Below are 13,894 nucleotides of genomic sequence, written 5' to 3' on the forward strand. Positions count from 1 at the left end.
TGCAACCCCACACAAAAAGAAGGGACACTGAATAAATTCACTGTCATCTAACCCACACCTAATATACTGATCTAATGTAAAGAAAACTGAATGAGCATCATATTAATTCTAAAAAAAATAATCTCAACTCAACTACTTTTCTACTTTTATTTGAATTTTTTGTTCATATAAGCACAAGAATACTGTAGTTTTGTGCTATGATTTTTTTCAACACCACCAAAGGAGTTTTCCTCAGCCTGACCGAGGTATTTCATATCAGTAAGATATTCTATACCTCTAAAAGAAGTGGAAGGTGAGCTTTCAAGTTTCAAGTTACAGCAGCATTAGCAGAATAACAAAATTTCACCTCAAGTTTAATATTAACTAAAGACAAATATTTGTGTCGGAGTGTAGGTTAGGAAATACCTAGGTCGGAAACAAAACTCCATAAGCAGTATCCGATTCTTCTCCCCTTAAAAAACAAACTATGGGAGTGAAGTAAGCTGATCACTGAAAGGCTACATGGTCCCTGCAGAAAGGGCTACAGAAGGGCTACAAGAAAGGGGCTACAGAAATTTTAGGACTACAGAAGACTTATCTTTTGAAACTAAAAAATTAGAAAGCAGCAAGGTGCTCTGGTTTAAAGCAGCATTTCTTAAAATCACCAGTAAACAGGTAAACAAACCCACAGCAGAGCAGAGTCTGGAGCTCTCAGGGCAGGAGGCCGCGTGCACTTCCAACCCCGGTGCCCAAAGGCATTGGTGAGGAACGTGCACTACGGAGCACTGGAAGCACCCGAGCACCAAATGCGCTCTGCTGAAACACCCCCCAAACCCCAGCCAAACACACCCATCGGCTTCCTAAAACAGAGAAGATACCAGCTCACCTTTTGCCTTTTTTACTGACATCTCTGGGAGAATCTTTGTGTGAGGAGCGGGAACGGGAGCTCTCCTTGTGGGAGCGCTCGGAGCGCTCCGATTTGGGCGAGGGTGATTTGGCTCGGCGGCTGCCGCTGCTGCGGGACGGGCTGGGGGAAGCGCTGTGCCGCCGTTTCCTGGCCACGCGCGCAGCCACGCACACGGGAGGGAAAACACACCGTCAGAACATCTGCGCCTTCACGCAGGCATTTGCTTTAGCCTGTGTCATGTCACTTACTTGTAAGCAATTAGGATATTGTAGGCTTTTTGTTATTAAAACAAAAAGTCAAGTTTAACGTGTGCAACGGGTTTTCTCTGCTTGAAAAAAATACGGCCCGTGAGTCATTTTGTAGTGTAAAAACATTCTGTCACAGCTCCCTGAAAAGCAAGGCCTTTTACGACAGCTACACTTAGAACCGCGGCAGAGTTTGGCTATGCAAGCATTAGAAGATCAGTGTCCAACCAGCTACCCCAGACCCAGCTGCTGCAGATCTGCACCATGAGATGAGTAACACTGAAACCAGTGCGTGCCATCTGTGGTCTGTCCTCAGGGCAGTTTTCTGACTGAGGCACTGCAGGCAATTCACTGCTACAAGACAGTTAACCCCACTCACGACTGGTAATCATTTTACCATGCTTCCCCAGGGCACAAATGAGCCAAAGGGCAGCTCTGCTCCAAGGGAAGTGGTACCTCACTTGGGGCAGGGTAAAAAAGACAATTCCTTTAACATTTTTTGAGCATGTGTTACTAGCCAAAGCATGGGTTTTGTTTGGTTTTTTGTTTTGTTGGGCGGTTTTATGTTTTTCTTTTAAAATCAGATGTATGAAGCAAGGTAATTTCAAGGCTGACATTGTCTGCAAAGACATTGTGAGGGCTTTCCTCCCATCCACTTTAGTCCAAGGAGAGCCATACCTCTCTTTTCGTGTTGGTGTACATTCCTCTTTTTCCTTCTTGTCTTTGGACCGGGTCTCAGACTTTTCCTTGTCCTTTTTGTCTCTGTCCCGTTCTCTTTCCATCTCTTTTTCTTTCTCCTAGATTATCAGAAGCATCATGATTTCAGGTAAGGTGTGAATAATTACTAGCGGCAATCAAACTAATGACAAACAGCATAAAAGCAGTGAGCACTGATGGAACACAGCACATGATCTGAACTAAAGCTCACACCCTCCCAGCTCTTCAGCCCTTTGCTCCTGCTTGGGACACAGCACAAACATTTACTGTAACACAAACTAACAAAAACATGAGGGATATCACCCTGTGTGAGAAAATCTGAGTATCTAACTGGAAATGAACAGTCTGTGCAAATGTTACAAATGTTACAAAATGTTACTAATTTTAGGGAAATACTGCAGCTGTAGTAAGATTTTCTAAACTAAATTAAACATGGAAGAATACCAGGAACCTCTTTCTACTTTAAACATGTGTATTCATCTTCATTAATCCAGACTGAAAATTGATATACTATCATAACTAGAAACCATCTAAAAGACAAAACAAATTTACAAACAAGATTCTGCAATAACATCTACTCTGTCAAAAACAAACAACTATAGTCCATTCCTAGGTATCAATAGGACCATTTTGAAAGAAAATATATACCCTGAGCACACCAAATCTGTCTGTTAAATAGAAAATTGACTACATAAAATTAACCTCATCAGTAAGTCTGAACCCAGAGATCAGATACTGTGGTTTTTAGTACTGATCATTCATTAAAAAAATAATTCTATCCCATGATAAAAAATAAACAGATAGTCCCTGCATACCCCATAAAGAAGATAAAGAAGGTGTGATTTAGCTAAATGGAAGAAAGGGGAGAGATGGTGGAAATAAAAATAAAATGTAAAAAAAGTAGAGGGAGAGGAGGTAACGTAAGTGCAGGAAATACCAGGACATTTATGCTCATGTAGTCTCATGTTCTTTTTACAGGGAAGACTCAGCAGTAAAACCTGCAAGTGTCCCTTATCCACACACCTATTCTTGCTGTTAGGTATCTCTAAAATCACTGCACTCTCAAGATGTGCCAGATTTATTTAACAGCATAACTACGTATTCATCCTGATAAATAAGAATACATAGTATTTTAAATAGCTCTAAGTTTTAGTCTCTAAACAATATACAATGCTGCTGGGAAATTACTCTTGGAAAGCTTATTTTAAGTTTCATAAAAAAGAATGACCAGCCACCAATTTCATGGGAAATATAATGAGGATCAGTATTACATTATTGTTACAAAAACTAACTTTTTATGTCATTAAAGCAAAAGATGAAGTTATTCTTTAACAACAGATTTACTATTGTTTTAAAGAATGGTTATAAATATCATTAAATATTTCTTTCTTGAAAGAGAAGAGACAATTATTAAAAATCAAAAATACTGTAAGCTGGTTGAACTAATTCAACACAAGGCATCTAAAATTTTATCAGGCCTGTTATTATCAGTTTCTGTTTATTTTAGCTACTGTCTCTCTAAGCATTCTGTGCTTTCTCTAGAAATAATTTCTTCTACAGAAAACACCAAGAAAGTGAAAAGTTTTACAACACAACTACATTTAGAAAGAAATTCTGAAAGCTTTATGAAGTCTTAACTGCAAACATCAACCTCCAATATGTACATCACCTTCAGGGATATCTTCTCAAAATGGTCATGGTACAGAACTAGTCACATTTGGGTGAATGGATGAGCTGGAATTATTCAGGTAACTTAGACAGTGGACAATCAGAAACAGATAGGCTGCTAAAACTATTTTCTCCCTTCCTTGGGAAGCCTTTAGCACAACAGATCAATTACTAAAATGAGAAGTCTGATTAACATCTTCAACTGGGAGCTGTCCTTTCCTTTCCCACACCTAAGAGTTTGCTTCATGCAGCAGATCCAGGAGTGGTCTCTAAGGTTTCCATACATGCTGTGATACCCAGCTGTACAGTGGGAAACACTACAGGATTTAGATTTAAAAAGGAGATTGTATTCTGCAGAAAGCACTTGGACTTAAGACATGTAGTTTGACATTACAGTAGTATTTTAACAAGACCCATGTGCTGTTATGTTTAAAGCCACCTTACATTCAATAAACTCAATAAAAGCCTATCACAGAATCAGAGGCCAACATAAAGAACAGTTCTTACCCTTTGGAGCAGCTTGTCTCTATAGTGTTCAACCTGTTCCTGAAAACTCTGGCCTGGCTTCTTGGGTCTTTTCCCAGACTCTAACTCATCCTGAAACTTCATCACCTTAAGCTGTGAAAATAATACTGACCATTAGATTATATGACTTACTATTGTCCAGTTAGGCAGGTGGCTAAAAATGAAATTTCCACGATATATGTGCTCTTCATTCCTTCTATACAAGCTTGTGCACAGAGCTACTAATTTATTTTTTTTAAACTGGATCAAAATAACAAAACCACACACTCGTCTGCAGGCACCTGCAGTTGCTTACAGATATGGTGAGAACTAAAAATAGAGGGAATTTTTTTCTGTTATTCTACTAAATTCTGTTCCCATCACTAGTACACTGCAACCTTGTATTTCTTGGGTCATTATCTGTTTTTTTTTCTTTCAAAATGAAGTAATTTACTGCAGGTGTCAATATATTCTTTCAACTTCTCTTGTCTACTTCAAAGTTTCCTTTGGAAACTGCTTTTTTTCCACTTAACTCTGAGTGTAAAAATCAAATGACTGACATAATTAGGACATAAAACAATGCACCTCCTCTTCAGGGTTGTTTGCACAGAGTGGCTGATTTGAAAGACCTGATTTTTACTAACAAAATACTTTTTCATGTGCTAACCAGCTTAGCAACCGACTGCAGTTCCCACGTGCTGCTAAATGTAACACTAAGTTTGCTGCAGTATCCCTGACAGAGTCACAAAGTTAAGCAAATGTCAGAATTTCTCCATGTGTTGTTTTTTGTGGGGAGTTGTGATTACTTTTGTTTGTTTGTTTTGGCTTTTTTGTCTAGATGAACGAAAACCTTCTCCAAGTTGATTCACATCATGAAACTTCACTCACGTCTCTTATCATTTGTCAATTCTTTATTCCTAGTGACACGTCACTGTACCAAAACCTGGTTTTCTGGAGGTGTCTCTTTTTTGGGGAAAGAGAGAAGAGCCTGGTAATAGTTCAGGTTGTATTTCTCAGCCCTCTTCCAAATGTTCATGCTCTGACCCTTCTGTACATCCTGTCCCAACACCAACATTCTATAAATGAGCAGATTTTTTCAGTGTTTGAGCTTTTATTTTTAGCTAACAAAGTTATTTTCTCTTTAAAAATATTTAATTCTTCCACACTGAAAACACACAAAGGAAAAGCCTTTGCAACTTTTGTCCATTTATCGGAAAGGATTCTTATTCTCCAGGTCCTTAATTCCCTAATATGAAGTAGTCACAAAATCAAACTCTACAGGTTTTTTCTTCCCTCTCAAAAATCCACCAGACTGTATCTAATCAACCCTTCCAATTGCTAGTTGCTGCAAAAAGGAAAGGTACCACAAAAACAAACTAATCACAAGTATGTTAAGAAACATAAAACACAAGCAAGAATAACACTATTTTGAACAAGATCCCCTTTCCCTTCAGTTACAGAGCTTATGCCAACAGTACTTTTTTATTTTAGTCTCAAATGTAAGGGGACAACTTGTTTTGGGGGAAAAAGAAATAAAATTAAGTTCTAAAAAAGCACTGTTATCTCATACCACAGTAAACTTCCACCAGCTCTTCTGCTTTCCTCCCTCACTTACAGAGCCTGCTCTACGTGCATTTGAGCATTTTTTCTGACAATTCAGCCAATGGAAAATGTCATCATTTGTCACATACCACCTTCCATAGAAGGTATGTTGTTCTTCCTCCACTTTAAAAACAGAGTTTCAAAGTCAGAAATACTCTTTGGAACCATACACTCAGTGTCACTGTGTACCACCTGTTCTGCTAAGAAATCAGGATAGCATTCCCTACCACCACATAAACTCCAAGGTCAGCAGCTGCTCAGCACCTTCAGTACTAAAGAGGAGGAGTACAGAGGAGGCTTAGCTGATCCAGGAAGCCTCTTGGGCTGTCATGGCATAAATATGCCCGTAAGACTTTGTTTTTCCTAATAAATAACCCATATAATTTACAAACCAAAACAAAACAAACAAAAAAAAAAAAAAAAAAAAAACCACAAAAAAAAATCAAAAACTCCAACCAACAAAAGTCCACAAAACCCCTCCATTCTCATGTGTTCCTTTACATTTTTAGCCAACAAAGTTGTGACAGTCTCTAACCATATTTTGAAAGCAAGGAAGCCTAAATCTAATATCCCAAAGTAACCTGAGATGAAAATAAACTAGGAATCCAAACAACAGGCTTCACCTGATTTACTAAGTTAAATGGATGCAAAAAAATGCTGACATGCATGGCATACAACCCACAGTTGGCAGGAAGTTTAAAATGGCAAAAGGAATTATTTGCATGTAGCTTATCCAGAAACTGTGGGTGGAGTGGGGGCTGAAGGTGGTCATTAGCAGGTGCCTTGAAAGAGAAAGGCTACACTGTGGTAACATCTCACTCCCCAGACTCCAGATGTGGCAGGATGATGGGGTTTCCTGAGGGAGCTGTGGTCTTTTACAGACCACCCATAGATAGATTTCTCCTCCACACAAGTGCTGGATCTCCCTTTGAACCCGTGCAAAGTGACTCCTTCTAAAAGATGCTGTGGGCAGAGGAAATGAGCACACCCCAGGAAAGGTGACTAAGTGTTACAAAGTGCTGAGATGGTATCAACAGCTCACTACTGAAAGATCAGGCTCTTCCATCCATTCCTGCACTCCAAGCACAGGCTCACAGGATCAGGATGCTTCCTCACCCAGCAGAGGTGAGCAGTTAATCAGGTGAGTTCATCCTACACTTTCACGTATAGAGGCTTTTGCTATTTGCTCTCATCTGTCACCACTGTAACTGCGTTTTATAAGAAAGTTCCAAAGGTCACAAAAGAATTCTCTAAAAAACTGACCACTGGGAATTACAATTTGAACTGAGATGCTTGGTTATGTCCCTTCACCATTTCACTGCTCACTGCACACAGGCCATAGTGAACGCTCTTCTCACAATCCCTCCCTGCAGAGTACAGGATGCTCCTATTCCTATCACACAGTTCAAGATAATCCCAGGAGAAAAAGATCCTTAATACTTAGGTATCCATCGGCTCAAGCATCTAACTGATAAATTTTGTAAGCATATCATTTTGTACACCTGCACTGAGAACGAACTAATATATCCTCACTTCATGGGTTATTCTTTACCCATTCTTGTTACAGACAAGAACTAGTAGCCCTGTTAATTTTCAGGAATAAATACTTCAGTGCAAAAATGCTTTTTCACATGAGGTTACTCCACAGTTACACAGCCTCTGAACTTAAAGTGGCCATGTTGAAACATAACTAATTTGAGATAAATTAGCTGCATGCTACATATTAGGATGAACTAAGAAGCTAATCACCACAGACTTGATGAAAGATAGGAATTTCTAATTGGTAAGTAATGTAAGCACTCCAATACAGATTGATTAGAAGACAGACATCCAAATAAACCAAAGTGTTTTGGTTTTCTTTCTAACAGTCTTGCCCCAACAATGGCTGTCACAAGTCCTAGATTTTGCCAGAAGCAGAGAAAAATATTTCTTTGAAAGCTTGATTTTTTTTCAGCAAGTCTACGAGGAGTGGAATGTCTGCAGCTACGATATTATCAACAAATGACAGATACACTGATGTACACACGTGAAATAGCTCTTCTGCCACAGATCCCTCTGGCATGCTCCATCACACTCACGGGTTGCCAAGTGTCTTGGAGCTAAACAATTCCTTGCTTTTGGCTTTGTGTACAGCAGAAATAGTCAAAGACTTAAAACAGACCAAAATCTTCTGAGCAGTCATCACCTTCAATGAAACAACTGCTATAAACAGCAAAACTACTGGTTAAGCCAAAGTCAATTTGTCTCATCTGTTATTATTAAGCCACAATCAGGTCATTTAATAAGGTATCTTTATGCCATATTGCAGCAGCCTCAAATGAGCCAGCTACAGAAACCTCCACAGACTGCAAAACCAAAGGGTTATATTTTGTTCTAGTGATGATTACAGATAGTTCATGTGACCTGACAAACAAATACTCAAAAGCTGAGTATTCTGCATGCGAAGCACCACAATCCAGAGAAAGAAGTAATGAAAACTTTATAGAACTTCTTGCCAAAGGTAACCACCTGTCTTTTGTGACATTCAGGAAAATCTCTTTGGCTCTTGGTAGAAAAACAAATTGGACTTTTAATAAAACGAGGGGGCAGGGGGTGTTTGGTGTGGAGTATTTGTGCAGGGGGCAGGGAGGTACTGACAGGGCACAGCCACAGGATGGTGTCACAGGATCCAACCATGCCCCTCCTGCAGCTATCAGCAGAAAGGCTCAGCAGGAATCCTCCACACCCCTGGTCTGCTACCTCAATCAAACTCTGCTTTTGAGGTCTCAGGTGGCCAACACAAAGGTGAGTAAAGATAGCTACTTAAAAGGACTAAAATCCTGTTTAACCCTTTTGGAAGTACCAATATGTCTGGATTTGTGATGAGCCTGCTTCCTGCTGCAGATGAAGCCTGTGCTGTGCTTTTTTCTTTGGAGTAGGATTATCAAAAATTGTGCAGCAAGGTGGAGGCAAAAGTAAGAAACCCTACAGAAAGGCCCAAACAGGGCTATGCTGCTCCACTTTGTCTGTGAGTTTATCTGCACTCTAAGGAAACATGCTTGATGAACAATTTAAATAATAAAATTCCCATTTTTCTACTACTTCATAGTACTAAGGTCTCTTTACAAATACCTTTTGCTTAGATGTCCCGGGGGAAGAAAGACACACAAAGCACCATAAAGACCACTCTGAAACTTGAAGTACAATATAAAGCAAAATGCCAGTCTTTCCACACTTAAAAAAAACAGTTAAGAAATCACTGTTATGCAATGTTGTAGAAAAGGCTCTGCTCCTGCTAAGTTCTGGAAAGAATTCACACTTCAGAAGGATTAACTCGGGCATGAGGGATGCAAACAAAAGGTTACTAACTTGCTTCCTCTGATGGCATCAGTCTGACGGCTGAGGCCAAAGTTTGTTTCTTACTTCACTTTCTCCTTCCAGCTAATGAGCTTAATTTGCTAACTGTGCCAAGAGAAAGAATTGTTGCTTCATTAATGCATTTCCAAAAAACGCATGAAAAAGTATTTTTCAACTTCCCTGGCAGTCACTGTGTAGACTGTGTAGCCAGAGAATTAAGACTTCGCCATTTTTTTTGCCAAATATTTTACACAACATTTTTTACAGTGCATATTAGATGGCATAATTATTAAAGCTGATAATTGGTTGTTTTTCTCCTCAGCTCCTTTCCTCAGATTTAATGATGGATGTGGGTTTTGGCAGGGATTGGGTACATACTAAGAAGAAATCATGAGTGTGAATGCCTTGAAGTAGTACAGGGAGTACTTTGCTGTCAGTGACAAACTTGAGGAAAATTTTAAGTACTCCTACATAGTGTCTGAAATGTTTTTTTTCCTCTTCCGGCAATTCCAAAAGTCTGAAACGAAAATGGTAATTTACTTACCAAAAAGAATAAAATGCTAGCATGCACTTGCAAAACCCAAATATTTGCCACCTAAAACTTTTACTGACAAAATACACGGATGAAAGAACACTTGTGCAGTGTAAAACTGACAATGGTTGAAGCAAATCACTGCCTAATCTGCCTCCACAACTGCCAAGATAACGTCTGTAAAACAGATACTCAGTCTGAAAAGAGCTCTTTCCGTAACTGCTACCATCAATATTACAGCAAGATGAAAACTAGCTTCACTTGTATTTTCATTTGTCTAACATCATGTATTTTCTACAAAAATACTGCCACCATGAGTCAGGTCCAACATAAATCCCATTCAGCTTCTCACATGCAGAATTTATTCACTTAACATGGCTGCATATCAGTAACTTTCAAACTGCTCTGCAAAGCAAGAGATTTCTAAGCGCTTAGTGAGAGTCTGTTAATTTCAATCAAATCTGAATAGTTAAAGGAGGTATATTTAAGAGAAACAACATGTGTGACATTTTAAAATATTATTGGCTGAACGTCTTAGAAGAATATTACTGCACTTTGCTAATGTCTGATTTTAGCTAACTGGCACAGTACAGCATGAATAGGTAAGCATCCACAATTCTACCTTCAAAACATCCATCTTACAACCTGTCATTTGTAGATGCTACAACAGCAATAAGCATTTGGCAACTTCTTAGTATAATTTTCATGCACTGAACAGAAGCTACAAAAATTCTGATATTCCATGTCCCCCAGGTTTGAATACTGAATACAAGCCAGGAAGTCATGTACTATTTTAAACCTGATTTTACATGGCAGACTATGTCAGAAAGGCTTCACTGCTCCACAAAGCTTGTGTTGAATTCCAGTTCTAGTTGCCTTCTCACTCAAGCACAAGCTCAGAAGCCAGCACAAAGCCATAACAATCTCTGCTGATCAAGCTTAACAGCAACACCAACACCTGTGCTTGGAGAGAGAAGAACCAGGGAGCCCTATGAACTGCACATAGGGCTTCAATTAAAATAGCTCCAATTCCACGACTATGTGGGTTAACTCTATCTAATTCTTGGTTTGATGGCTGAGACAGTGAAAAGAGACACTGTTAAAAGCAATAAAATACCGACACTTCAAGGCAAGAAACAGAGAAAAAAAGAAAGTCAGAGGACTAAGATCATGTCCCAAAAGTTAATTTGCCAAGGGGAGAAAAGTGTAAGGGCACCTAAAGCTGCAGTGGTACTGAACATTGAAAAAGAAGAGTCATTCTCAACATGCAATAAATATTGCCCTTGGCTTTCCTTTTCATTTTTTCCTCCATTTTTTAAAATGTGAAAACTAGGCAAGATAAGGGCATGAACAAATAAACCTTTACAAAAACTCAACAGAGTGCAACAAAACCCACTATATAACAGTATAACTATATAACTATATAAACCCACTATAATTATTCCAGTAAAAATAACTCCCAGTCATATGTAGAGCTCAGGGTGAGCTGAGGACTGGAAAGGTACAGAAGGGTGGCACAAAACACCCTGTGCTCACCTCTATCTCTCGGAGTTTGGCACGCTTTTCTTCACTCATTTCTGAATATTTAACTGATGACTTGGATTCAGGCATTTCCTCTTTAATAGGATTGGAATACATGTGTTGTTCTTCGGACTTCGAACTCTGTGTGTCTTCTTCATCTTCACTTTCTTCTTCTTGACTTTACAGAAAACATACAGAATGAACTAAGATGTCACAGCTATCTTCAGTATGTATGAAATGTACTATTTCTGTTAGTTACTATGATTAGTTACAAGTTTTGAAATCTGTTAAGTTAAATTATGTAAGTCTGCAGCTACAAATTAGTCGCCATTTGTGAGCCAGATCTTTCTCATTTAATTAAACTGTTAGTTTTTATTACACAATTTATACTTTTCAGAGAAACAGAGTGCAGAAGAATTCATTAAATTCACAGTCATTAAATACATACCTAGCTCAGCTATAAAAGGAAACCCACTCCCTCAGCACCACCTCAAAGTGCTGTAATGGTGCTTTTCAGGGATATTAATAGAAGAACAACATTTACTGCCTTTGCTTTTGGGAGATAAACCTGTGAGATGGCAGATACCCAAAATTATATTCCCAGGCTGGCCACTAGAGTGCTACAGGACACCATGCAATACAGGAAGTATTTACAGCATTAACCAACAGATGCTCTCAGCTGCCTCAAGAATAAAGTAAAACACAACTCAAAACCAACTTCTGCTGGAATGGAGCCTATCAGCATCCAATGAAATACCTCAGAACATGACTCACTGTACTACTACCTAAACTCTTACTATTTGATGCTGAACTCTCAAATCAGCATGAAGATTATAGTTAACAACTCTACCAAAAGATGTAATTTCTTGTGTTAGAAAAAACCATGGGGGCTGAAAGCATGCTGCACTATAAACCTGAGTTTTCTCCATTTTGTTATTTTCCCACTTTCAAAATTTCTTTTTTGTTCTACTCATGTAATAACATATCTATCTTACAAGGAGTTCCAAAGACACTCAATCTTAGATACATAAAATAAACATGTTTTAATTAGAATGAAATGGCATTTACTTTTGAATTTCCTCCTCCTCAGATTCTTCATGTTGGTCAAAAAGCTCCCACTTAGAAGTAGTAACAGCTAGAAGAAACAGTAGGATAATTTTAACGACAAAAGAAGATACCACTTAATCTGAAAATTAGCATTTGTAATATAATTATAGTAAGACATATGCAGTATGTAACATATAGTAAAAATTACAATGTGGTAAAATTTGCCAGTATCTAGCACTTAATACAGACTTTCTATTTCACAGAAATATTCAAACCAGCCCATTATCAGAATATTTACTATTCGCAGAGCTATTCACTCACACTGCATACCACACTGCAGTAAATCCTTCAAAAGCACACAAGTATTTGTCAACTTGTAAAATACTATCTTTCAAACCAAGATTTAAAAATACTGCCAACCACATACCCAGATTTTTTGTTTCAGTATTTATTCTTAATAAACTGGAAATTACTTTTAAAGGTTGATAGGTTATTGAAGTAGAATAACCATAACAGAATACACCATTTCAGTTTTCAAATTTTCCTTGGTTAAAAATTCAGTGAACAAGTTACAACAGAAAATCCTACTATGTTGCAACATGAATCCTATTAGCATTTTAGCACAGATCAGCTGAAAATAATCATTACATAAGTGACAGTATGCTTTCAGTTTACTTCAGAAAAGATACTTTCAGAACTAACCTTGAGCTTCCAGTTCCGATTCATCCACTGCTTCCCATTTGGAAGGGGCAACTTTAAATATAGGCTCATTCTTTTTTGAGTCTTCAGTTGTATCCACTGGTGAAGAAAGAAACACAGAAAAATAACTTATAAAGCTCTTCAGAAGTTGAAACCAAAAAGTACCAAGTTAACAGTCAGAATTAAATAATGGAACGAATTATACAATCTTATTCTTTGCAAAGTAAAGAAAGCAGGGTTTAGATCCTGACATGTGTCACATCAGAAGACACCTCCTGTGTTTCTGAAACAATTACTACCTAAAGACAGTAGAGCATAATGAAATTAATCAACATTTTACAAAGCTACGTGCCAGATCAATTCTAGGCTGTATTTCTAAAAACTACGCAGGAAGAAAAGATCAAAGACTGGCGATTCAATGTGAAAGTTGAAATATTTCGTACAAGGAACTCCATCAAGATCATCATCCAGCGATTTAATTGGGACTCCATCCAGATCATCAATAGGAGCAGCATCAATAGGAATTCCATCCACATCTTCTAGTGGAGCACCATCGAGCTCTTCCTCAATGGGAGCACCATCAAGATCATCTGGCACTTCCTGAAAGCAAATCATGTATTATTATTTCAAGTACAAATCTACATTGCTTTTCTTTACTTCTCTGATCATCAAATAATTTCTTGCTAAATAAGCACTTTCATAAATACTAAAACCTCAAAAAAATCTACTTCAATAATTTTTGCTAACATGTTTATTTGCTTATATTGTAGATTAAATAACCCAACAATATCTTCCTATAAAAACCTATAGGCAAGAAGTTGTAATTTGTCCCCAGTGTACTGGAAGCATTCCAATACCTATATTCAGAAGAATATCTATTAAGTTGAGGTTTAGCTCAAAATCAGTCAAGAGTCAGATAAATCATACTTCCTTGATAAGAAAGTTTCCCCAAGAAAAATGAACAGCTGACAAAAATGGACTATTTAGCAGGAACACCAATTAAAGGAACACACAAATCATAATTATAGCTGTATATTCTAACTTGCTAGGTACAGGCACTGTCCTTTATACATGTGTGCTCACCCTGTTCTTCCACCCCGAGAAATCAGCTTTAGATAAATTATACTGCAGGCCTCC

General features: G+C 38.1%; 1 protein-coding gene across 9 annotated transcripts in view; it reads right to left on the reverse strand.

Annotated features, from left to right (window-relative positions):
• U2SURP (U2 snRNP associated SURP domain containing) overlaps window positions 1–13,894 on the reverse strand; it is a 42,932-nt gene that overhangs the window by 1,565 nt on the left and 27,473 nt on the right. For 8 of the 9 annotated variants that reach the window (XM_062498763.1, XM_062498757.1, XM_062498761.1 and 5 more), the window contains 7 exons: window positions 13,201–13,357; window positions 12,761–12,856; window positions 12,080–12,146; window positions 11,027–11,189; window positions 4,024–4,134; window positions 1,810–1,928; window positions 866–1,033 (listed from right to left, as the gene is read on the reverse strand). In XM_062498763.1, coding sequence (XP_062354747.1) covers window positions 866–1,033; window positions 1,810–1,928; window positions 4,024–4,134; window positions 11,027–11,189; window positions 12,080–12,146; window positions 12,761–12,856; window positions 13,201–13,357 — 881 coding nt within the window. The remainder of the gene's footprint in view (window positions 1–865; window positions 1,034–1,809; window positions 1,929–4,023; window positions 4,135–11,026; window positions 11,190–12,079; window positions 12,147–12,760; window positions 12,857–13,200; window positions 13,358–13,894) is intronic. The other variant, XM_062498762.1, reaches the window with a different exon arrangement.

The sequence above is a fragment of the Cinclus cinclus genome, chromosome 10 (genome assembly GCF_963662255.1).
Source record: "Cinclus cinclus chromosome 10, bCinCin1.1, whole genome shotgun sequence".
NCBI classification, from domain to species: Eukaryota; Metazoa; Chordata; class Aves; order Passeriformes; family Cinclidae; genus Cinclus; species Cinclus cinclus.